General features: G+C 38.4%; 1 protein-coding gene across 12 annotated transcripts in view; it reads left to right on the top strand.

The window, feature by feature from the left end:
* Nucleotides 1–24,116, top strand: part of UBAP2 (ubiquitin associated protein 2) — a 227,114-nt gene that overhangs the window by 20,110 nt on the left and 182,888 nt on the right. For 10 of the 12 annotated variants that reach the window (NM_001277105.3, NM_001398300.1, XM_040655468.2 and 7 more), the window contains 7 exons: nt 1,509–1,648; nt 7,243–7,320; nt 8,909–9,019; nt 12,741–12,894; nt 14,398–14,475; nt 19,859–19,913; nt 21,061–21,164. In NM_001277105.3, the coding sequence (NP_001264034.1) occupies nt 1,550–1,648; nt 7,243–7,320; nt 8,909–9,019; nt 12,741–12,894; nt 14,398–14,475; nt 19,859–19,913; nt 21,061–21,164 (679 nt within the window). In that variant the 5' untranslated portion in view covers nt 1,509–1,549. The remainder of the gene's footprint in view (nt 1–1,508; nt 1,649–7,242; nt 7,321–8,908; nt 9,020–12,740; nt 12,895–14,397; nt 14,476–19,858; nt 19,914–21,060; nt 21,165–24,116) is intronic. The other 2 variants (XM_040655471.2, XM_040655470.2) reach the window with 1 other exon arrangement.

Here is a 24,116-nt window from a genome sequence, read left to right as displayed (position 1 = left end):
CAAGTGTTCAAGTTGTTGTTCAGACTGTCTCCACAACTACTTCACATTTTGCTTTCCATGGATCATTTTGCCAGAGCTTGAGTTACTTCTGACTGTATTTGGCTGTTAGGATGTCAAAGCACGGTGCTCTGAAAGCCTGTTTATTTATGAGTTTAAAACGTAATGAAGTTAGACTACCTTAAGAGACTGAAAAACAATTTGGCTTTGGTGAATGTATTCATAAAACTGTAGAAACACTGTGTCCCAGTTCTGATCATACTATGACTAGTTCCTGGTAAAGGCAGGCCTTTTCTTGTTAAATATGCAAGAGTTTGTGGAAATGTGTATCAGGCACAGAGCCTGAGCTAGCTTTAACAATCACATAAAACAGTTCAACATTGGGTTCAATTTTGGCCAACAAAAACATATTTCTGAATTGAAGGTCGTAATGGTGTTAACTGTCTTTATTATCTATGTGAGGCTTTTGAGATCTGTAGATCATAAACATCTCATTGCATCTTCAGTTTTTCAGTACACATTGCTTGTAAAAGCTAGTGACCAGTTTGATATTGAACACATCCTTGTCCATATTATCACAGTTATTTGCTTGGTTTTAATCTTAGTGTTATTTTGCTCTGAACTCAACCTTGAGCTTGTGCTGAAGCTACTTGCCCTGGCAGGTTGTGTACTGAGACACATTCTTGCACCAAGGCAGTAGTGAAAAGTCTTTGCTGCAACTTTTCACGTCTTCTGCCCAGCAAGCATACACTGTCTTTACTTCCATGTATTTGTAGTTTTGCTTCACAGTGTTGCAGGGACAGAAAACAAGCAATTGACGATGAATATTCTGAGAGCTTTTTTCAGTTATCATACCTTCCAAAAACCCTTTTCGTCAGTCGGTTTTGTGCTAGGTGCTGTACAAACATGGGGGAATAATAAATTTCTTGTTTCAAAGGTTATGATTCTAATGACCAAATGAATTGAACTAAGAGCTGACTGCCACAGACTGGATTTAAAGGCAAGGATCATCATTTCTCTTTCAAGTGAGGGGTGAAGACTACATGTTGCCTGCAACCTCTTTATATGTTTAGGGAAGAGATTTAATGATAGGGAACTGTCTGGCTTGTGAAAGTGATGATTTACTTAGTGTTCTGAGGGGGTATGAGCGTGCTTAAATTCCAGACATCAAAACGAAAGGAGATATTGCAAAAATTTAGGGAGTCATACAGTTGGAACTGCAATCTCAGCAGAGCAGCAGATAGAAAAGTCTAGGAGTTGTAGGTGTTGTCTGAAACTACAGATCTAGACAGATGCCAATCAGCTGATAGGAAAGCTTTTTATCCCTTAATTTCCCTTTTACTCTGAAGACCATGATAAATCCAATAGTAGTGTTTTTGAGCTGCTTTCACAGGAATCTTTGTATAGAGGTCCTGTTAAAGGCAAGTAAAGCTGCAGCTACTGCACTGTATGTTACCTGGATATTGGATCAGTGCCACGTCTTAACTCATACTCTTTTTTTTCTCTTTCAGATTTTCTATTTTGTACATACATTGTTTTGTATATACTGTATATGATGACTTCGGTGGGCAGTGAACGTACCCGGGGCACTCGGGACAAAACGCAAATTTCAACCACACAGCCAATACAACAACAGAAACAAGTTGTACAGGTATGTGCTACTGTACAATAATCTTTGAGTTGAAAGTGTGTAACAATATATGCTTCTGAAAATCAGTAAAAACTAAGAAAATAAATCATAGCCTTATTTTGGAAGAGTATTTGATATCTCATTTTAATTGTGTAGTAATCTACCACAGCATTTAATTGTTCCTGTATTCTCGTCTCTAAATGAGTTTGTGTTTTTCAGCAGTGTTTTCATCAGTGAGGAATTCTATGCTTATGCGTGTGTCAAGATTTTTATCCTCTGACCTCAGCGTCTTCAGATTTTAGCTCTTCCATATGCTAGCCTCGTGGTGCTAGAAGATTCCTGGTTCTTACAGGCATTTGGGTGGGTGGGAAAAGCTTTTTTACACATATGCTGTGTTATACAGCATGATTCAGCAGATCTGTAAGTCATAAAATACTATATTTCTTGTGCAGTGTCCTCACACAAAGTGAAATGATGAAGATTATACACGAGTAGACTGGAAGTATTTTGAGTGTCTGTGAGATTAGCCCATTGTCTTGATTTCCAGCAACAAAGTAGTTAAGTTGTGTGCTTGTCTGGGTTACTGAGAGTGCAAAATTTCTCTGCTTCTGGCAACTCATTATTGTGTCAGGTACTTCTCAAAAATTGGACTCAGTTCAAGAATTGCCTCAGTTGTTTGCTGGCAAAGAATGTATCAGTCTAGAGGTGCTCCCTTGGGAAGTAGTCTCTTTTATTGTTTTCCAGACTGATCTTTAACATACAGAGACTTCCTTCCTGTTTTATACAGTATTAATTAGGTGAGCTCAAGCCCTCATCTCCTTGCATTGCGGTGTTTTGCTTACTGGTGATTCATAGTATGTGGATTTAGAAAGTGACTTTCAATAGATGAAGCTGAATTTGTTTTTGTTCTATTTCAATTTAGTGTGCAGTGGGGTGGTGAGCAGGTTGATTTCTTAACCAAACAGAAGCACACAAAATAAATGTGTAGACAAACACAAGCATCTTGAAGGAGTTATAGGAACATGGTCCAGAAGTGTAGGGACCAGATTAGGAAAGCCACGGCACATCTACAGCTAAACTTGGCTGGGAATGTAAGATACAACAAGATGGGTTTCTCTGGATACCTAAGGTAACAAAGGAAGATAAATCACCTCTGAGTGAGTTGAGGTCTTGACTCTGACTGACATGCAGAAGGCTGGGATGCTCAGCTGTTTGCCTCAGCCTTCACTGTTAGTTGCCCATTCCTGAGAGAACTGACAGATAAAGTGGCTGAACTACTATTTGAAAACTTGTGGTGATTAGGTGAAGTCCTTAGTGACTGGAAAAAGGAAAATGTAACCCTGTTTCTATATAGGGTGAAAAGGAAGATGCAGGATACTACAAGCTAGCCAGCCTCACCTCTGTGCCTGGAAAGAACAATGGAGCAGATTCTCCTGGAAATCATATTAAGGCACATTGAAAGCATTGAAGTGACTGTGGATGGTTAGCATGGCCTCACAAAGGGCAAGTCATACCTAACTAACCTGAGTGGTGGCCAAATGAAGAGCAGTGACTGTAATCTACCTTGACATAAGCAAAGCTTTTGATGTGTTCCCACACAGCGTTCTTGTCTCTAAATTGGAAACGCTGATTTTATGTATTATTCAATGGATAAGGAATTGGCTGTATGGCTACATTCAGAATTATGATCAAGAAGTTGATGTACAGCTGGAGACAAGAGATGTACTTCCAGTGTCCATACTGGGACTGGTACTGTTTACTGTCTTAATGGCACTAGCGGTGGATTTGAGTGCACTGTCAGGAAATTTGTGCATGACACCAAGCTGAATGTTACAATTGTTACTCAAGAGGGGAGGGATGCCAGCCAGAGCATCCTTGACAAGCTTGAGAGGTAGGCCTGTGCAGATGTTACAAAGGCCAAGTGCAAGGTGCTGTACCTGTGTTGAAGCAATACTTTAATGCAGGCTGGGGAGTGACTGGACGGAGAGCAGCCCTGTCCAGATCCAAGGAGAGGATCTTGGGGTTGTTGGTTGATGAGAGAATCAACATGAGCTTGTAATTGTGCCCAAAAAGTCAATCACATCCTGGGTTGTATCCAAAGGAGAATGGCCAGCAGGGCAAGGAAGATGATTATCCCCTTCTACTCAGCACTTCTAAGACCCTGTCTGCAGTGTTGCATTCAGCTTTGGAAGTCCCAGCGCAAGAAGGGCACAGAGACCACAGGGGCTGATCAGAAGGCTGGAGCACCTCTTCTGTGGAGACAGTCTGAGAGAGCTGGGTTTGTTCAGCCCAGAACAGGGTAGGCTCTGGGGAGACATTCTAGTGGCCTTCCAATGCCTTGAAGAGTCTACTGGAAATCTGGAAGGGACTTTTTATCTGAAAGTTTAATGATGGGACAAGGGGTAATAGGTTTAAAGTAAAAGAGGAGAAATGTAGATTAGACCCATGGAAGAAATTCTTTCCTGTTATTGTGGTGAGGCACAGGAACAGTGTGTCCAGAGAAGTGGATGCTCTGTCATGGCTATGTGTTCATGGCTATGCTGGACTGGGCCCTGGACAGCATGATCCAGTGGAAGGCGTCTTCCCTGATGGCAGGGGATTGGAAGTGGATGACCTTCAAGGTCCCTTTAATCCAAACTATTCTGTTATAATATTCTGTGAAATGATGATTTTTCCTTTATTTTTTTGACATATAGAAGACCAGTTTTGGGCAGATGAAAGCAAGCCTACTAAAGAAATAGCTGAGAGACCAGAGATGATTAATTTGGTTTCAATGATTAAGAGGTGATCAAGAGAGCTAGGTTTTTCAGCCCTAAGAGGAAAGGCAAGGTTTTATTCAGATATCTCATTTCAGGGTGTGGAAAAGGTAAAGCCCAAGTCTTATCAGAGAGGTCTGATGACTTGAGCTGGAACACTGGGAATTCCAGCTGTTAAAAGGAAGAGGGAGGTAAAGAAGACTACCTTCACAGTTAACAAATACTGAAATAAGGATTAGAGAGGTGGTGAGATCTCTATCTGGCTCCAGGCAACTCCTCTGGTGGGACCTGACCTCAGTGGAAGGTTGCACGAGTATTATTGGAGGACCTTTCCAACTTGAAATTCCAACCTTGATTCAGAGGTTTGGTCTCACTGTGTGTATTCTGGGTTTTATCCATTTGTTCTTTCTACCTGCGTAACAAACACTTGTTTGCTCAGTTCAATAGAAAAGATGATCAAATATACAGCAACTAGCTTTACTGCACTGTATGTTATTATTATTCAGAAATCAGATGAAGTTTTCTACTTAGTCAAACTTGAGAGATCAACAGAAAGATGCATTGTTTTACTGTTTAATCACTACTGATAATTTTCTTTGAATCTAGAAGAACTTTGCTTTCCTAAATGGAGATTTCTTTATTGTCATATCATATTATCATATTTTAGGGAGTTACGTTGGAGCTATTTTCTGTAGCATCTGGATAATAAATAACAACATTTTATTATAAGAGCTGGGCCTACTACTGTCACTTAATTTTGTGTTTTGTACATTTCTGTTTTCTGGGAGTTGTAAGTTGTTGATTCAAAATATTGTGTGCTAACATCACAAAGATCATGCATCTTGGAAGGCTGAGTAACATTTCACACTATTTTATAAGACAATAAAATATTACTTGTAAAGATGGTGTCTTAAAAAATGAAGAACAACAAGTTACTGAGCAAAAAATAAAAATAAAATAAATCCCCAAACTTGTGACAATGACTTGGTGTTTGTGTAATAAAAACATCTTTGTTTTTCTTTAGAATCTTGAGTTCTGTATGGAGGTAGTCTGCTGGCATAAATGTTGGTGATTTTCCAAGCCCTCTGCTTACACAGGAAAAAATGTGATACTGTCACATTTTATATTGTTATTAAATTGGTGTATTTCAGTCATCTGATGGGGACTTAAGATTAATTTTTAATTTTTTTTAACGGCTTCCCATTTTTAGTCAAATATGTGATCATGTCTATACAGAAATTACATTGTCTGAATTTTTCTGCTTTGGATGTCTGTAAAGGAAATGTTTAAAAATTGTGATGGGCCCAAGGAAACTGAAATCAGTCAGATGAAGAGGATGTCAACAAGGCATAAGTCCTGAAACTGGTGGACATCTACTTTTTGTTCTCTGCTGCTCACCTGGCAGACACCAATAAAGGGGTTTTTGCACATAGCACCCTACTAACTGAGAGGCTTTCATGAAGGTGCAGTGTGCTGTGGGAAATACAAGGCGTGGAGCTGGGAATTCCACAGTAGTCTCTCGTTTGTGTTACCAGTTGAAGTATGAAGCTGTCAGCATGATACTTTGGAAATGTGAAATAGCACAGAGTGCTTAACTCTGTTACAAACACTAATTGTCTTGGAACATTGCCTCTCAGCATGGCAAATGTCACTTCCCTCAAGGAACTGAGACAGCTGCAGTAACTTCTCAGCAAATAAGCAGCTGATGGTGTATGGTGGAGTAATTTTTAGACTCTTCTCAGCATTTGCACTTGGCGACCTTCTCCAGAGCTTGTATTTGTGGTAAACTCCAACAGCGATGCAATTTGAGGCTGATGAGTCAAACTCTTGAGGCTCAGAACTTCATGTTGGTATTCTCTGAAGTGAGACTTCAAAAGGTGAGGTTCGACCAGCTGCTCAGGATGAACCCTTTTATTCAAGAATTTCAGTGGATGAAGTGGTCCCTTTCTTAATGAAGAAATATTTTGCAGCACCTCTAATTGCATTTTGGGTACTAGCTCTCTTCAATATCAGCTTTGCATAGCAGGTCTTTTCTGTTTGAGAGAAATCAAATTAGGTCCAGGATCATGCAGTATACAGTTATCTTTGGTGTTTTCATGGCAATGCAGTTCAAGTGGACTGCAAATGCCACACTATGAAGAATAGCCTTATGTGAGGAGACATTAATGGTGTTGAGTAGCGTTGTGGGGCATCCATTGCATGGTTGGATTTATGGTGCTTTACTGTATCCATCTGCTTTAGTCTAACAACTTCTTGAGAAGTTGTGAGTATAATTTGTGGTCCAGAAATGTTTCAGAGGCACCAAATATTTCATAAGTAGCACGATCCTTTAGTAGTTTCCAGAGGCCAGAATTAGTGCAGCTGTTCACAGGCAGAATCTGGAGGTGCAGCCCTGTCTTTTAAGTGTTCATAAATCTACAGAGTCACATTTGGAGAGTCAAGGGAAAGGTGATGGGAGCAGGAATCATCAGAGAGGAGATTAATTTAGAAAAATACCATTACTGCTTTTTCATGATAAAAATGACTCTGGAGTGATAAATACTATATAAAACTAAAAGTAATAATATCAAAACAAACTTGCGTAATAAATTCTATTACATAGTTGTCTTATCTATGTAATGGCTTTTAGCTTTGGCACAAATATCAGAACCACATGTTGAAATTGCTTCTGTTCCAATAAACTTTTTAACTGTAAAATGGACAGAGAGAAGAAAATGTTAATCACTTCTCCGTGGCTCTTTTGTATTTGTTGCATATATTCTTTCTGAGAATCTGGAGAGAAAAATAGTGACTCTAGGAGATACTCATAAAAAATGTTGTTGCGCTTTGTGAACTTTATTGAATGTTTGCATTTTTCAGGCAACAGCAGAACAGATTCGCCTTGCTCAGATGATCTACGATAAGAATGATGCAGATTTTGAAGATAAAGTGAAACAAGTATGTTTCTTACGGTACAGAGTTTTTATGCCCTGCAAATAAGGTGTTCCTAGGATGGCTTACATTTTGGAGCTAGGGTGGCTGATTATTATTTAGATGAAGCCATTTTCAGAATGATACACATTTAATTAGGAATAAGTGCTCTTATTGCACTGTGAAATTCTGCTTCTAAGACACTGTGTGGTAGTATAACACTGGCTGTATAGTTACACTGGTGCATTTTCCTTTGCAAACAAGGCTTTTAGCCAAAACTCATCCGTGCTGATGTTTCTTCCAAACTCTATCTCTAGTATGGTCCTGATGCTTAGCTGTCTCAGAATTAATGAGTGCATTCAGTGTGTCTGCATGTACATGCACGTGGGAAAAACAGGTCACCTGTGTAAACTGAGTTTGCTAAATCACCATCTGTTTTTCAGGAAAACTAAAAATCTAATATTAGGGAAAGGTGAACTGAAGTGGTGTGGGTTTTTTTTTTTCTTTTAAAATCTGACCTCCTAGATCTGTGTGTGCATTAAAGTGAAATATCACACTCTGTTCTCTATCATGCTGAGCTTTGGGTTTATGCATTCAAGCTTTTGTTGCACAGTTGTAGCTGAGTAGTGAGGCCTCAACTATATCTGTTCGGCTCAGAGCCAAACAAAAATGTAAAATTTATTATTTTACCTTTGTGAACACTACACAGTTCATGTGGAATGTAGGGACGCATCTAGAAGGGTTGTTGTGAATGCACTGTTGCGCCAGGTGGGGGCACACTTCTTAATTTCCTTTCCTTTCAGAAGCCTCCTCTGAAGCACTGTTAACTGCTTTTTGTTTTTCTTTTCTATAAAGTTGTTCATTGCTATGCCAGGAGTGAAGTCCTGTAGATCCTAAAGCCTAAGGACGCTGAAATATAGTGCCTGTAGCTCTGCTGATCAGAAGAAGGCTAAGAATTAAGTTCTTCGTAGGAGTTCTACAAAATCTTCATTGTGCATGTTTATTTCTATCATGTGTTTTTTTTTTTTTTCTTGGTGGGCAGAGGTACTGGATACCCCATGACAAATTTTGTTTATATCTGTCCCATACTACTCAGGATGCGCGCTGCAGGTCCACAAGGCATAATCCAGTACTAGCTCTCCTTGAGCAGCCATCACTTTGCCCATTTGCATTGGCTTTATGCTCAAGTAGATCAAAGTAGCTGATCTAATTGAAAAAGTTAACTTCTCTGGATGTTTTCCAAGATGGATCTGGATTCTCCACTGTGATTTACTTTATGGCTGTGCTTACGCAGTGGGGTCAAGTGGTGAGGAAGGATGGTACTGGAGCTGTCCTAGCCTCTTATGATTTTACACCCATACATAGTTGTCTTGGGGATAACAGCATTTGCTGAAAGCATGAAGTATAAAGGAAAAAAAGAAGTGTAGGGATGCTTACTTGGTTGTTACTTAACCTGTCTCTTTTCTACGTTGTAAGTGGGTCCATGCAAGATAGATACCTTTATTTAGGTTTTTAAATTGCTCTGACACAGTAGCTGCACACGTTTTTGGTGTGGTGATACTAACTCTTACTTGATGATAATTTGAATATTTTAACGTGTGACTTTTACTGCCAGCTTATGGAAGTGACGGGAAAAAACCAGGATGAGTGCATAGTGGCACTACATGATTGTAATGGGGATGTGAACAGAGCAATCAACATACTGCTGGAAGGAAGTTCAGACACGGTAAGGTTTTACTTCAGTATTCAATTAATCTTTTTGCTTGTTATACCTTTCTACTTTGAGATAGCGAAAGATTGGGAAAGTCCTATTTAGAAGCCTTAAATTTATATGTCTCCACTGAAGTTCCTCTGAAAGAAACGAGGAGTACCAAAGCAGCTTCTGTCTTGTGCATACCTTAGAGTGGGTTGAACCTTGGAAAAGTCATGGATTTTCTGCTTTTGGCCTGCAGTATTCCATCTTTTATTTAGGTGCCTTTGTGTTCTTTGGAACATGTTTTTGTTTTATGCTGACCTGTTTGAAGCACCTCCGCAATCATGAGACGTGAGACTGAGGCAGTACTGTGTTTGCCACAATCGCAATGAACCTCAAAGGTTAGGGAGGTACTTGAAGACACGTAATTCTTGCTGGAATGCATTGCGGGTTTTAGGGTATGTATCTGAAAGATGAGTAGAAAGCTAATAATAGCAAGAGAGGATACAGCAAGTAGTTCGTTTGTTACTGTGTTGCTCATTTGTCCGACTTCATTGAGTAACAGAAAGAGGAATCTAAGCTGTGTGTGGCAACAATGTCACTTACTGTTGCATTACAAAAATATATTTTACAAAACTGCTTCAAGTTTTTGCTGGAGGGGTTTCTTAAGGTTTATCTGAAATAGAATCCACTTTACTATCTCATATAAATCAGGATAGGAATCTGAACTTCCTTTCTTAGTGTTGAATTTTGACTACTTCCTGTGACTTATCAGGGCGTGCTTATTGTTAGTGAGGAAGCTTTACTTTGTGCTCTCCAGATCTAAGTCACATACCATTCTAACCAAGGGAACTTTCTAGTCTATCCTCTTTCACTTGCAAGAGTTGAAGTCATGTAATGCACAGCAGTTTGTAATGCTGAGTGTGTGAGTAAGCTGATAGTAGATCTCACCTTGATTATACCAATCTTGGTAATGTGCTGTATTTTCTGTCTTCTCTTGTATTTGTAATATTCTAGTTGAAAATATTTTTTTGATTGGGGGAAAAAAAAGAAAAGGAAAAGAATATTAAATGCTTTCTTACCCTAGCAAATTTTATACCATATCTTCATCACTTATAACACTTTCTGCATTCATTTATCAATAGGATACAATACCTTCACTTGTGGACAAAGTATCCTAAATACCCTCTGAATACATTGCTCTCCATAGAAGAAATACAGAGAACTTAAAGGGCTCAGTGAGGAAGGGTGAAAGGATATTAATTAGCAAGCTCTACATCAGTGTGTGAAGTCATTTATTATTCTTCGTGGAATTATGGACCTACAACTTGGAATGGTTTGTTGCAGGGCCATTGTACTCCAGAACAGTTATACTATAATACAAAGTTGGAAGCAGAGGTGCTACTTGTTCTGAGTACAGATTGCCAAATCTGTTTCGAACTTTGCTTTGCTTTAGCGCACTGTAATTCTTTTTTTTTTTACCTCATTTAATAGATGTATCTATACAGAATTAGAAGAGCGAGGAGTGATAGACAGTGTCTATGTATAAATTCTTTGGTACACTGCCAGGTGTGGTTTTTTTTTTTTTTTTTTTTCTTAATACCGTGATCCTTAAAGCTTTGTACTCTGTCATAGTGAAGACCTTTCACTTGGGATGGTTGGGATAGTCTGGCTTTGGGTGTACAGAGGGAGGGTAGAGAAGGGCATGTTTCTTTGCCTAAGACTTTTAATTTCCTACGGGAGTAAAAGCCATTTTATATCCAACTATATTTTAGTTGCTAATGCTTTTGAAGGTAGTTTAAAGGGGATGAGATGATCAAGAGGGAACTTGTGCTATATATTTCCAAGGGTCAAATCCACAGCTGCTATTTGGGTTGCACAAGGCATCCTCAGCTGGAGATATAGTCAGTTAACTCCTTAACGAAAGCACTGTGGTCTATGATGTATATCCATGCACAGAGACAGCGCCATTCCCAACTTCTCAGATTTCTTTAAAATTATATTGATTTTTTTCCCCATATAAATAGTAATAAAAGACTTTTCAAATCCCAAAGATCTTGTGATTGTCTGAAATCCTCATTTGTGGGAAAGCATGGAAATCCAATGCTTCCCTTGTTGTCCTTTTTACTGATACTTTTCAAGTCATATAAAGCTTTATTAAAAAGAGTCTGCTTTTACATATGATTTGCAGAATCATTGTTTGGGAAATTTCTTAAAATAATTAAAAGTCTTTTGCCACTGTACTCATTAGAGAAATAACAGTGCATTCTGAACCATCTAGATTTGGTTCTTAAGATATCAATGCAGTTACTTAATTCTCATTTGGAAAATCTCTAAAACTTTTGGTGTGTTAGTGTGTAATGCAGTTACACAGGCTACGGCAGGTGAAATCACACACACATAGAATTGTAGGGGTTGGCAGATCAAGTCCATCCCCCATGTGAAAGCAGGCTCACTACAGTGGTTTCACAGGTAGATGTCCAGATGGGTCTTGTGTATCTCCATAGAGGGAGGCTCTGCAACCTCTCTGGGCAGCCTGTTCCAGAGCTCCATCACCCTTATAGTAATGAAGTTATTATGTATGCTTGTACAGAACTTCTCATGTTTAAATTTTAGGCCACTGCTCCTTGTCCTGTCACCAACAACCACCAACAAGGGCCTGGCCTCACACAACAGTTACTGGAGGATTCTGCGTTTTCTGTCTCACAAATAACATAGTGCTGCTCAAACAAGCTGTTTTGTGCTTCCAACCTGCAGGATCTGTGCTTCACCTTAGTTGGTTTATGGCACTGTAGTCCTCAATACTAGATATTGAGTAGTGATTTCAGCCTTCTTCCTCATATACATTTCTTCAAAAAATAAGTGACCGCTCTAATACTTACTGTCTTACACAGGACATTGAAACTTTATATTTGTGAACTGTTTTGCTACCTGCTTGCATAGCAACATTAGTTTTCTTAATTCTAGGCAAGTTGGATTAGCTGGTCACTGCCTTCTTTGTGAGGGCTTCTTGTTGTCTGAATTGAGAAGAAATAAGACCATACCAAAATCACTGATTGGCAATTGCTTGTTGTGAGATCATGAGCTTTATCTAGTGCTTCACAGCTAATGGCAACTTATCTACATAATCAAATTTCCTGTATGAAAACTGTATCTAGACAATAAGTTCTTAGAGAGAGGAACATTGCAAGTATTTGCCGTCTTCATTGTTTACAGATAATACCTTTCTTTTTTACTCTGCTCAGTAGGCTACCATGCAATTGCATAATACCTGAATTACTGTATTGTTTTTAGCAAGTGTTTTAGTCACTTTATTTTTGACTCCTACATATACTCATGTGGAATTGGTGTTATCACTGAATTTATTTTATGGGTGGATTTTTATTTTAAAACTAGGGTATGATGCTGGGACCTTAGTCTTTTTTCTTGTTTAGACATAGTATTTCTTGGCTTCTGCTTTATGTGATGAGCTGTGGCTGTGAGAGCAGGTGGTTTGGCTTACCATGGCCACCTGTGTTTTGTCTAGTTCTTAGCCTGCATTTACTTTCTAATATTTGTTTCTTTCTCATCTCTTTGCAAAAATAGAACTAGATTTTCCCTTTTTTTCAGTGTAGTTCGTGGTATATATTACTAACCTGCTATTATAGAAATACCTATTTTTTTCCTTTGAAGTGAACAGATGTGGGTTGATGTTATACATAGAGAGCTCTCTTTCTTTTTGACTTCTGTATCTAATTCTATTCTATCTAAATAGACTTCTTGGGAGACTGTAGGGGGAAAGAAGAAAAGCCTTGGAAAGGAAAGTTCAGAAAACAAAGAGAACAGAGAAAAACGAGGGGACAGAGAAGTGAGTCGTGGACGGGGAAGTTCCAACAGACGGGGAAGAGGAGGCAGCCGTGGCCGAGAGTGTACGTATAGGGGTTCATTTTAAAAACTTCAGATGTCTTTCTTGCAGCTGAAACTGGTTGAAAGCGAATGTTTAATGGAACAAAGTCTGTCAGAGCTGAAGCTCAGTGCTAAAGTGATTATAACTTGCTTATGTGACAGATATACTTGATTTATCTACTTGATTTTTGGAATGGTCTTTACTTTTATTTTTCTGAGACAGCTCAGTTTAATTTAAATTTATTTCTTTTTTTGGTTAATCAGTCTTTTACAACTTGTTGTCCTTTATGTAAGGTTTGGAACTAAGTCTTTGTAAGACTGCCGGAAAGCAAATGTGTCACTTCACAGCTGATACATTTTTTTGTTTCTTTTAATGCAAAAAAAAAAAAAAAAAAAGCTTGGCTCCATCTCCTTTAATGAGTGCGAGAACCTGAAGATGTTCTCATAAGGGGAATAAAAAAGCTGGGAACATTATTAATCTCTAGCATATATTGCTCATATAAACCAGCCACAGGTGAGTTTCTAGAACAGAAGAGGTACTTTATGAACGGAAACATTTAAATTGCTCATTTATACAGATACAGTAGTACACTGTGCAAAAGAGAACTGAAGTTTTCTGAATTAGGTAGAATCTCAGTAAATCACCATTAAGTGTACACATTGCCTTTTTTCTCTTAAGTTTTATCAGAAATTATCTAAGCTACCTGTATCTCTTATGATAGCCATAAACATTTATTGTGATGCTAACAAATGAATAGAAAATGGAGGGGATAAAAAAGAACGCAACCAGAAGAGCCCCACCTTCTCCCTTAGAAGCAGGACAAATATTTACCATTTTTAGCCAAAATTCTGTAACTCATAGTTGGAGTATATTCAGATACTGTGCCGGTCAGTGGAGGCATTGTGAATCTTCGTAGAAGAATGAAAGTGTGGAAAGACATTTCTTGGCAAGGCCATATGCTGCTTGTTTCTGTACCAAACATGAACTAAGGATGATTACCAAATCTTGATATCACTCTCTCTCCTTTATGTACATTCTTTAATGGAATTGTTTTGTTGCTATCTGGATATGTTGTGTAGTACAAAATTCTCAGCAGTGCTCCAAGTGGTCAGTCGTCATTTTCCAAACTCCTCTATAAGGGAGGCAGAAGATGTGGCGGAGGACAGTAGAAGAGTTGGTGTTACTGATTATCTTACTCTTCTGCTGTTGCCAACCAGCACATTATCAGGAAAGTCAGGTATGAGGCAGGGTAATTTCTTGCCTCTTCAGAGATTTAAGACCAGGGTTTAAAGAAGAAGTGCTGTGTCTGCTAGAAGACATAACCCTCTTACAAGATATTTTGCTTCCAAATTGTCCCTTTTAAAGTAAACTACTTGCCTGCATCTAGGGCTGCAAAAGGAGAGGAATGACTGAGATATCAGACCGTAGTGCTCTGAAAATCTTTTCGGGTTCAAGTTAAGCAGATTACTGTGTTGTTGCATGTATAAGTCTCTAAAGTTTCTCTTAAGCTGTCTTCTCTCCACAGTTAGAGCTGAAGAAAATGGAGTGGACAACAATCAAGGAGACAGGCCTTCAGACCGTGGGAAACGTGGCCGTGGGAGAGGTGAGATGGTGGCATTAGTGTGGGACTGGCACTGAGTTCATTTCCTGAAATGAAACTCTCATTTATTTTATTAGAAGCTTATTTTTAAGCATTTGTTGGTTGTCCTTTGAATCCATGAGCACCTCAGGCACCTTTAATTTAGGTACTGTTCCCCCACCAACCATTGTTTGACATCCCTAACCACTATGAGAATATTGTTTGGTCTCATAATGCCTTAAGAGAATCAGCACATCACCTTCATGGAATTTTTTTGTGTGATAGACTGGTGTCCTCTGGCTATGGAAAGTCCTTCCCCAAATTGAATTGCAACAGCCTCCTGTGTGTGGGAGTGTAATGGACTCCTCAAGATGTACCTTGGCAGCAGGAAAGTGCAAGATTTCTTCTGTAGAACTGTTGTGGAGGAATTTGATATGTTCTTGTGCCATTTTGTTGTAGTGGATCCTGTTGTCAGGTTTGCCTTCTGTTTTTGGTACCCATTTGGAGAACACTAGTGACCTTAGTGGTTTTTTGTTAAAAAAGAATTGGCATGGGAGTATTGATGAACAGAGCTATGGAAAGACTCAGTACTGTGGACTCATAGGTACAACTCTAATTGTATTCTCTAGAAGAGATAGAAAAGATGATGGCCTTTGTTTGATGTGGAAAGAAGATGCATACTTGGTTTAGATTTTCATTTGATCTAGTGGAAAGAAGCATATTTCTTTTAGGGCAAAAGGAATGGAAATAGATACCTGGGAATGGTGCCGCTTGCGTAGGGAAGGTGGGTATTAAAGAAGTTAGACTGATGAAGTGCACAGCAGAGCTAATAGCTTAATATGTAATATCTGACTTAAGAGGAAAAAAGAGTTTCTACCTACAAAAGACTCTTTTGTTTGGAATATCCAGTAACAAGGCATTCAGTGACTGGAACATCAAACTTAATTGTCTCCAAATCTGTATCCTGAGGAATGGAAAGGTGTAAAGACATAGCTTCCAGAGGGTTGTGAGAATTACTCTATTGTGCATGTCAATCAGCTGATAAGAAATGACGTGTTCACAGAGTAGCTTTGCAGAGGAGGTTGTGGTATAATTCACTGTTCAGAGATGGAATTTAAGTGCTTCAGTTTTTATTGTAAAATAATTATTTATGCACGTTGTAGATACAAAGGTAGGACTTTAAAAAAAATTGGTGAAATTTTGAGGTTAATTTCAAGTTCAATCTGTATTTTTTATTTGTAGCCATGTGAACAATGTATTGCATTTGTATTCAGCAGTAACTCTCTTGGTGAATATCATGTTTCAAGCCAAGGCTTTTAATCATCAGTAATAAACTGATGTACCTGCGTGAAGAAATGGGAAGAACTTTATCCAGTTTTTGTTACTGGGTTAGTGTATACAGTATTTATGTATCTCTTTACCAAATATTTCATACTCTACATTAATGTGAGCAAAGTGCCTTGATGAAGTCTTTTCAACTGTCTGTGATAAATTCTTTGCATGGCTTCGTGATCGTTATATTACAAGTATGTGTATTATACAGTAGAAATAGCCAGTTTCATTTTATAATGTGAGCCCTCAAAATTGGCAAGGGATTATATAAAAGTGTATAATTTACTTTTCAGTATTTCAGGGATGTGTGACTTTCTTTCAAAATGAGTGGGTTTTATTTTAAATAAAAGCTTCTTGCCATTTTTTTCCACTGGCCTTCACTGTTAGACAAAATAGGGAAATATAGGAGTAAAGTACTTCACCTACAAGTAAATAGATCATTGGTAATCACCACAGGTCCCCTTTTTAGAAGTGTTTCGTTCAGTGTGTGGGAGTGTAGGCATCATATAAAAGTAGGGGTCAGTTAATACCTGAGCAACGCGCTCTTTCTGTATTTTAAGCTACTGTCTCAGGCTGGAATTATCTCGTTGGCTGCTTTCTAGAGGGAAAATTCTTGGCCCACTGTATTTCTGCTTCATTGTAGAAGAATCTAATGTTAAGAAATGACATGCTCTGAAAACAGAAGGAATTGAATTAACTGATGATAGTGTACTATTCAATGGGGGAAGAAAACACCGATCACGATACTGAGAATTTCCACCTTAGTGCTCTAGGCATTAACTTCCTTACACAGTAGATTTTCCATTAATGACTGTGTGACTTTCCTTGCAACTTCATGGGCTAATAGATATACAGTGTATGAACAGTGCTGCTTGCTGGCATGCATGAGATCAGGGATTTCAAGTAGGTAAGCGTTACTGACCAAGGAGGAGAAAGCAAAAGTGCACCACAGGAGGTATTTTCTGGCAAATCCCAGCTGGGACTGCTCTGCTTCTCAGCTGCTAATCTTTGCTTGCTAAGCAGATTGTAAACCTCGATTTGGAAAACAGTCAAGGAACTCATGTTTTTAAGATGGCCTTCCCATCTGTATTTCTTTTCAGAACTGAATTTCTTGAATAAGTTTAATTTAGCTGTTAAAAAAAAATCACTATAATAGTGATTGATAACAATTGTATTTCTGTGTCAGTGGTGCAAGGACTTTTAACTGTCTGTAATAGAATCTCCTGAAGGAATTGGGAAGAGAGGTGATTGCGACTTCAGGACTGTCAGTTCTAGAAATGTTTACTTATTTGTGTTTTAATCAGCTGTAGTGCTGTATTTGAACTGACGGATTTTACAGGCACCATATTTTTTTATGTTGCTGTTTTGTGCAATACTATGTATTCAGTTTTAAATTTACATCTGGTTGTCCCACTGTCCTGTAGCCCACATTGAAATGGGAGTGACAGAATTACAGAAGGCTTTGAAAGGTACTGGGAAGATGGCCTTTGTGGACTGTGAGGAACAGGCAGAGTAGGGCTTTGCAGCCTGCAAAACAGAGGGCTAAATGGTTATATGATAGGGATCTGTAAAATTTCTGCAGGAAATGTTCAATGAGGAAATCAACTGATCATTCAATTGGTGTGAGTATGAGAATGAGAGAATAGTAAATGATTACGTTACAGGTTCAAAATGAACACATGGGGGTGGTATTCTTATAGGTAGTTAACCTGAAGAATTCTTTACTATAAGATGTTACAGATTCTGGAAACTTACATGTGCAGGCTCTTGACAAAATCATCCTAAAGAAGAACCATAGTGAAGAAAGAAGACCAACCAACCAACAATAACAAACAAACAAAAAAAAACCCCTAAAACTCACCGGGGGCTGTGAATTATATAAATTATCTGGCTCATTAGGTCTTTGAGCAACAAATAGTCGAAGACCAGGAGAATGTCCAGGGGGATTACGCTGTGATTTCAGCTCTTGCATGGTTCCACAGAAATCTCGCTGCCGATAGTTGATAACAGGATAGCAGGTAGATGAACTTATGATCTTCATTCAGCATAGAAATAGTTAGATTCATACGTAGTCATTTTCCTCATTTGCAAAGTGGGAGTGAATTTGTCACTTTTACTGCTATTTCTAAATCTTCCTTGTCGTTCTTTCAGAGTACCAACAGTGAGTTTCTTCTAGCAAAACAGAAATGAGAGTGAAAGGGAAAAATGTGAGCTTTTAATTTCTGACTTAAAAGTTCCTTTAAAGGAACCTTTCAAACTTTAAAAAATTTTCCTGTAAAAAAATTTTCCCTAAAAAAAATTTATATATATATAAAAATTTATGTAAATATAAATATAAATATATATATATAAAAACTAAAAAAAGAAAAAAGAGTGGCTGACCATTTTTGTAAATATCAGACCGGTCCAGCTACAGCTAGACCAGTACATCGTCTCTCTCCTAACAAAAAAAAAAAAAAAAAAAAAAAGGCCAAACAAATTTTTATAAGTAAAAGATTTTATCTGGAAGAAAATGAGCTTCAGTAACCAGAACCGGATGTCTAAAGGCTTTTTTTTTTTAAAGCTTTGCACAGTTGGCACAGAATATATAGGACATATTTTGAATGTTCTTTGCCAAAACTAGCAGGGGTGTTGCTTTTTTTTAAAAAAAAAAAATTTTTTTTTTCCTGGAACACAAATGCAGAGTAGACCTTCTGGAGGTCACGGTCTGAAGTTTTAGTTTTCCTGTAGTTAGCTTGCATTGGCTAGAAAGCTCCTTGTGTTTCTATATAGTGTTTCTATATTGTGTTCCTGTAGTTTCTCTTTTCTTTCTCGTTGTTTTAACATAAGTCACTTATTTCTTTTCATTATAAGTGTGGAATTGGAAGTAGATCTTTTTAGAGTACTGTTAGTTATACTCTTTATGCAGCATAAACTGATATTACTGCGGAGAGGAATTGGTGCTGTCTCATTGCATTTGAAGGGTGGATAGTGATAGGACAAGGGGGAATGGTTTTAAACTGGGACAGAGGAGGTTTAGGTTGCATATTAGGAAGAAGTTTTTCACGCAGAGGGTGGTGACACACTGGAACAGGTTGCCCAAGGAGGCTGTGGATGCTCCATCCCTGGAGGCATTCAAGGCCAGGCTGGATGTGACTCTGGGAAGCCTGGTCTGGTGATTGGTGACCCTGCACATAGCAGGGGGGTTGAAACTCGATGATCACTGTGGTCCTTTTCAACCCAGGCCATTCTATGATTCCATGATTGTAAAGCCAAGAAAGAAAAGCCAAGCCAACCAAACAACAAGAAAAATCCAAAACAAAGAAGGCATCATGATAGCTGTTTACCTGCTTTTTGGTGAATTATCCCAATGTAAAAATGACTAGTTCTCCGGCAGTTAGCAAGGAGGGATCTGATTCAGAGAACTCATCCAACAGTGAACTGACTGTTTTCTTGGTTGTTTTGTAGTTAATTCGTGGCTGTATTTGCAAAACTGAGTGCAGGGAAGGGAGTAGAGCTTGGGGTCACAGATAGGGATGACCTCTGTTGTAGCAGTTCTCCCCTTGTGTGTTCCCTCTTTCCCCACCCTTGTCTCACAGGCAGGGAGTGACAGGGAGTTTCTGGAGCATTCTGATCATGCGTGGAAGCTGTGGTTTTAGAGCCTCTAAGGTGAGAATAAGAAAGTAGAAACAAATTTTTAACGTTGTCTAATGACTAGGCAATAGCAACCTCCTTTGGGATGAGGCTTTAGGTAACTCTTATTGTTAGAATTCTTTGCTACTTCTCTAGATACAGAAAAGGTAGCAAAAAAAATTGCAAGTCCTGCTGAAACATTCAGTAAACTGTGACTTAGTTGAATCATAGGATGGCTTGGGCTGGAAGAGATCTCAAAGATAATCCCGTTCCAACCACCCTGCCATGGGTCAAGTTGCCTACTGCTATATCAAGCACTAGACCAGGTTGCCCAGGATTGCATATGTTAGAGAAATGTTCTCCTGTGAGAATATATATTTAATTAATTGCAGTGGTTTTCTCTTCAATCATGGTGATTGGCTCCTTCTCTGCTTTTGCTGTTAAATGGTGTTTTCTCTCCTAGGGTTTGGACGTGGCAGAGGGAGAGGAGCGGGGAGGTTTTCAGCCCAAGGCATGGGGTAAGAAACATGCAGAGCACAGATTTTTGGGGAGGGTCAAGCTCAGCAGCAATATTGATTGCCACTGTATGTATTAGTATTGCTGTATGTAGAGTAAATCAGCATGGATGCAAAAATTCACAGCTCTGTTAGATAATAATGGATTATTTTAATCCAGTATTTCTAATTGTACTGTCCTAATCTTAGTTTACTCAATGTTAATGTGTCAAACTCAAATTCATTTGTACCTATCAGTAACAGCCACATAGTGCCTAGGAGGCAGAAAGTTCTCTGGAGTGGTTATTGTCCAAAGACAATTTATAAATATTTGTTTCAATGTAATGTGAAATGTGAGCCCTAAATAAACCAGAAAGACTAGAGATTATAAACTTTCTCCTGTTTTTGAGCTTTCATGCTTTAGCTGTTTGGACATGCATGTGCTCTAAAGCAGAATCAAAGGAAGTTAATCGTTAGTTCTAAAAATTGTTTTCAGTTTGTCAGAATAACTTGATTCAGAGAAGCATAGCCTCCACTAATTTCAGTGTTTGTTTGAAATGACATTTCATGTAATAGCAGTATCACAAGGAACAGAAGGCTACTTTTACTTCTCTAATAGTCCTTCTTGTTAATAGTTTCGATGATAAACTGAAAGGAAGTTTTTCTGAATTAGTCGTTTTCACCTGTTACAGGCATCTGTTTTTTGGCATTGGTGTTAGGAGTGCCTTCTGAAATAATCTTAATGATGTTCTGACTGCTGTCCTGCACAAGTCTGGTGGTCTTAAAGTACATGATACTGGTTTATCATCAGCCTGCCACTGAGAAGCTATCAACTGAAAAAGGCTTAATGCTGACTGTATAAACTGATGTGTTATAGGATGAGGGGGAGTAGTTTTTTTAACTGTTTTTTCAGGAATTCTTGTTTTTGTTCTGTTTCTCAACAGTCTCCTCACTTTTTTTCCCCCCTCCTATTACTTCTTTTCTCTTTTTTTCCCTTTTTTATCCATGTCTGCTGATAGAGGAAAGTTTTCTTTTGGAAACCAAAATATCAAGATAAATATGTGGAAATCAAGATATTAAATCTAACACAGCTTCAGCTAAAAATAATGGCACTTGTGTTCAGTGAATGATCGATGTATTCTCTTCCGTTTCTCAACTTTTAAAACTCTAGGACATTTAACCCCGCAGACTATACGGAGTCTTCTGCCACTGATGGCTTTGGGACAAAATCAGAGATTTGGGAGACTGGTCAGAATGATGCAGATGATGGAACTGGTAAGATGCTTCCAGAAGTGAAAAGATTGGAATGAAGAGCTGTAGCAAATTGCAGTTAAAATAACCATTCTGTTAGTAGTCTGTTAACTTAGGAAACTGTGAGTACATCTCTCATGGCACAGATATTAGTTCATTTTTATAGCTTAACTGCTGTTAAATTGCAGAGCACGTGCTGTAGTCCAAGCAACTCAGGTTGAATTGAGTGGAAGGGGATTGCAGTTTTTTTGATACTAACAATCCCTTCAGAGACAAAGGGATTTGAAGAGTTACTGAAAGAACCTTGTATGTGAAAAATTGTTATCTTAAGTACGGCTTAAGATCTCACATTATTGTAGTTAAGAGTATAAGTACTACTAAGAGTGGTTGGTTCACAGGTGTTGAGCCGTAGCATCTGAATACCTAAGTGAAAGAATAAAGAAAGAAATGAAAGAACTGTTGATGAATGTAAATCCACTTGGTGACACTGAGATGGCTTTGGAAGCCCCACCTATAGAAGATAAGAGCCTGAGTGTATGAGTCTCTGGTATGGAGGAGAGGTTTGATATCTGACACCTTTTGAAAAGAACTAATTACTAAAGCACAAGGGGGCACTTGAATGGAAGCCAAAAAGGCAATCCGCCTCCCTGAAGATAGAGGCATCCATATGTGTGTTTCTAAATGAAGTTTCAAGTATGAAATGTGCACTCCTGGCTAAAGGCAAGAGACAATACAGTCTGGAAAGAAACCTCTTAACTGTGGTCTCATGGTGATTCAGAGCTGAAGAATGTGGCCTGTTTATCTATGATTTGGAAAAAAGCAAGATGAGTTGCTGCTTCCCATTTTCTGTGGCAGGAGATGAAGACAAAGGGAAGCCTGTTTCATGATGCCAAGACATGTCATGATCCGTGACATTATTATTATCCACACCTGGAACCTACTGACTCACAGAAGAGACCTTTTAAAAATAAAATAACAAGAAAACCGCACTATAAACAAACAAATGAATTAAAAAAAAAAACAACAAACAAACAAAAAAAACAGCCAGGAAGGGTGACCTTTCTTTCTTTTTTTTTTCTTTTTTTCCACTGTTGAAGCTGGCTGATTTTTTTTCACAACCCCTTTGTCAAGTGTTGAAGGAAAAGACTGATACTGGAGACCAGTGTTTTTTGTTGAGTATTGCACTGCTCTTGAGATGCAGATTTACGAACTTCATAAAAGCCATTTTTTCGCTTAACCAGAGAAGCTAAAAGCACGCTTATTGTTAGGTGGGCTTATTGGGCTGTTTCTTGTCACTCTTGACTGCCTGGTAGTCCAGGGTCAGAGAGTGGTGATGAGTATTTTAATGGCTATTGAAAGGGAGCTCTTGCTAACCAAGGCATCTTTTCAGGTAATTACTTTTAAAATGATGTGGTGCTATAAGTGCAAACAGAAGCATGCCTTTTACGTAATTTGTGTTAATTTTTCAATTAATTTACTAGGTAAGGAGTTAGGCAGCTAATGACTTGAAAATACCTGTAAAAATACTAATGCTAATGTTTGCTACATGGTAGTGGAAGACAGGGTGTATTGTCACCACTAAGTTAACTGACTGAAGAAATATTCAAGAAAGGCATGTGGAGTCAGGAACAGAGTTAGAAGATTCTCTAGTTATTCATTGATGAACACAGCTAGGTGGCTATGGTTTACAACTTGGACTTGCATTCTGCTTCCTGAGTAAGCTTGAATATTTTGACTACCCTTGTAACCAGTGTAAGCTATTGTATGCCTACTCTGTTCCTTATTGTGGGTATCTCCTCAGTCTTCAGTAATGGAAGGATTTTACTTGGGAGTAATAGAGTGGCTGGGTATGGCTAAACAGATGCTCGGAGTGCATGAATTCATGTACAAGGGATTTGCTGCTAAGTAGATCAGTGAAAATGAAAATGCACTGGCGCGTGTCTGCAATTTTTTAATACCACATCTGTTTTTGCTGTTATACCATACAGACATCAGTGAGAACAGCACAGAATTTCAGCAAAGCAGCTTAAGGCATATATGGGAGTTTGGGGAGCACAGTGAGAGGTTTCCTTGTCTTTGTTGGCTTCTACAGGGTATGAATGAGTGATTATGTGAGTAGAGTTTTCTGCAGCATAGGAAATGTTCGCCAATGTAGGGAGTGTCCTTCAGAATAATTTGATGAGTGGAAATTTAATGTAGTTTATAATAAAAGTTCTTTATAGACATGAAGTACCTTTTTACTGCTAATCTTCCTTTACTTTCAGTGAAAAGCTACCATAGCTGACAAAACTGTATATGTCAGCTCCAGGAGAGAGTTTTATTTTATAAAGCTGCTTCTTTAGGCAAGTCCTTGGAATGTCAGAAAAGTCCCTAGGCTGTTACCCATTGCTCAGAAATAAAATAAAATAATAATAATAAAAAAAAACCAAAAACAAACAAACAAAAAAAACTTCAATAGAAGTAGGCTTTAAAATAGGATTATTTAGCTTTTTCAAGAATGGAAGCACTCTCAACTGTGATTCAGAAAGCATATTAAAGAGTCACTGAAGAAGAGTCTGCAGCTATCGTAGTAGTTTTAAAGCAAAAATAGGAGTGCTGGGAAGGAAGGGAAGCAGGGGTGAAACATAGAAGTGGTAGAGGAGATGTGGGGCTGGGAGATGTCTGGTCAAAGTTGAGCTGTTGTTTTGGTTTGTTAATCATAAGTATTAATTCTCTCTTTCTTTTAATTAGTTCTTCTTAGTTCGCAGAGCTGTGTTGTTAATTACAAATCAACATTTTCAGTAATAGTATAACAATGTGGAAATGCTAATGATGTGAATGATGAGGCATATATTCATATGGAGAGCCTGCAGTGGGCTAGTAAATGTAAGATAAGCCCATATCTTCTTTGATCTGCAAAGAAGTAAACAAAATTATCTCATTCTAGCTACATAGGGAATTGAAAAGGAGATAGTGGGCAACTACCTGGAGAAGCTA

This window comes from Gallus gallus, chromosome Z, assembly GCF_016699485.2.
Source record: "Gallus gallus isolate bGalGal1 chromosome Z, bGalGal1.mat.broiler.GRCg7b, whole genome shotgun sequence".
NCBI classification, from domain to species: domain Eukaryota; kingdom Metazoa; phylum Chordata; class Aves; order Galliformes; family Phasianidae; genus Gallus; species Gallus gallus.
Note: the sequence above shows the minus strand (reverse complement) of the source record. Positions and strands in the feature narration are given on the sequence as shown.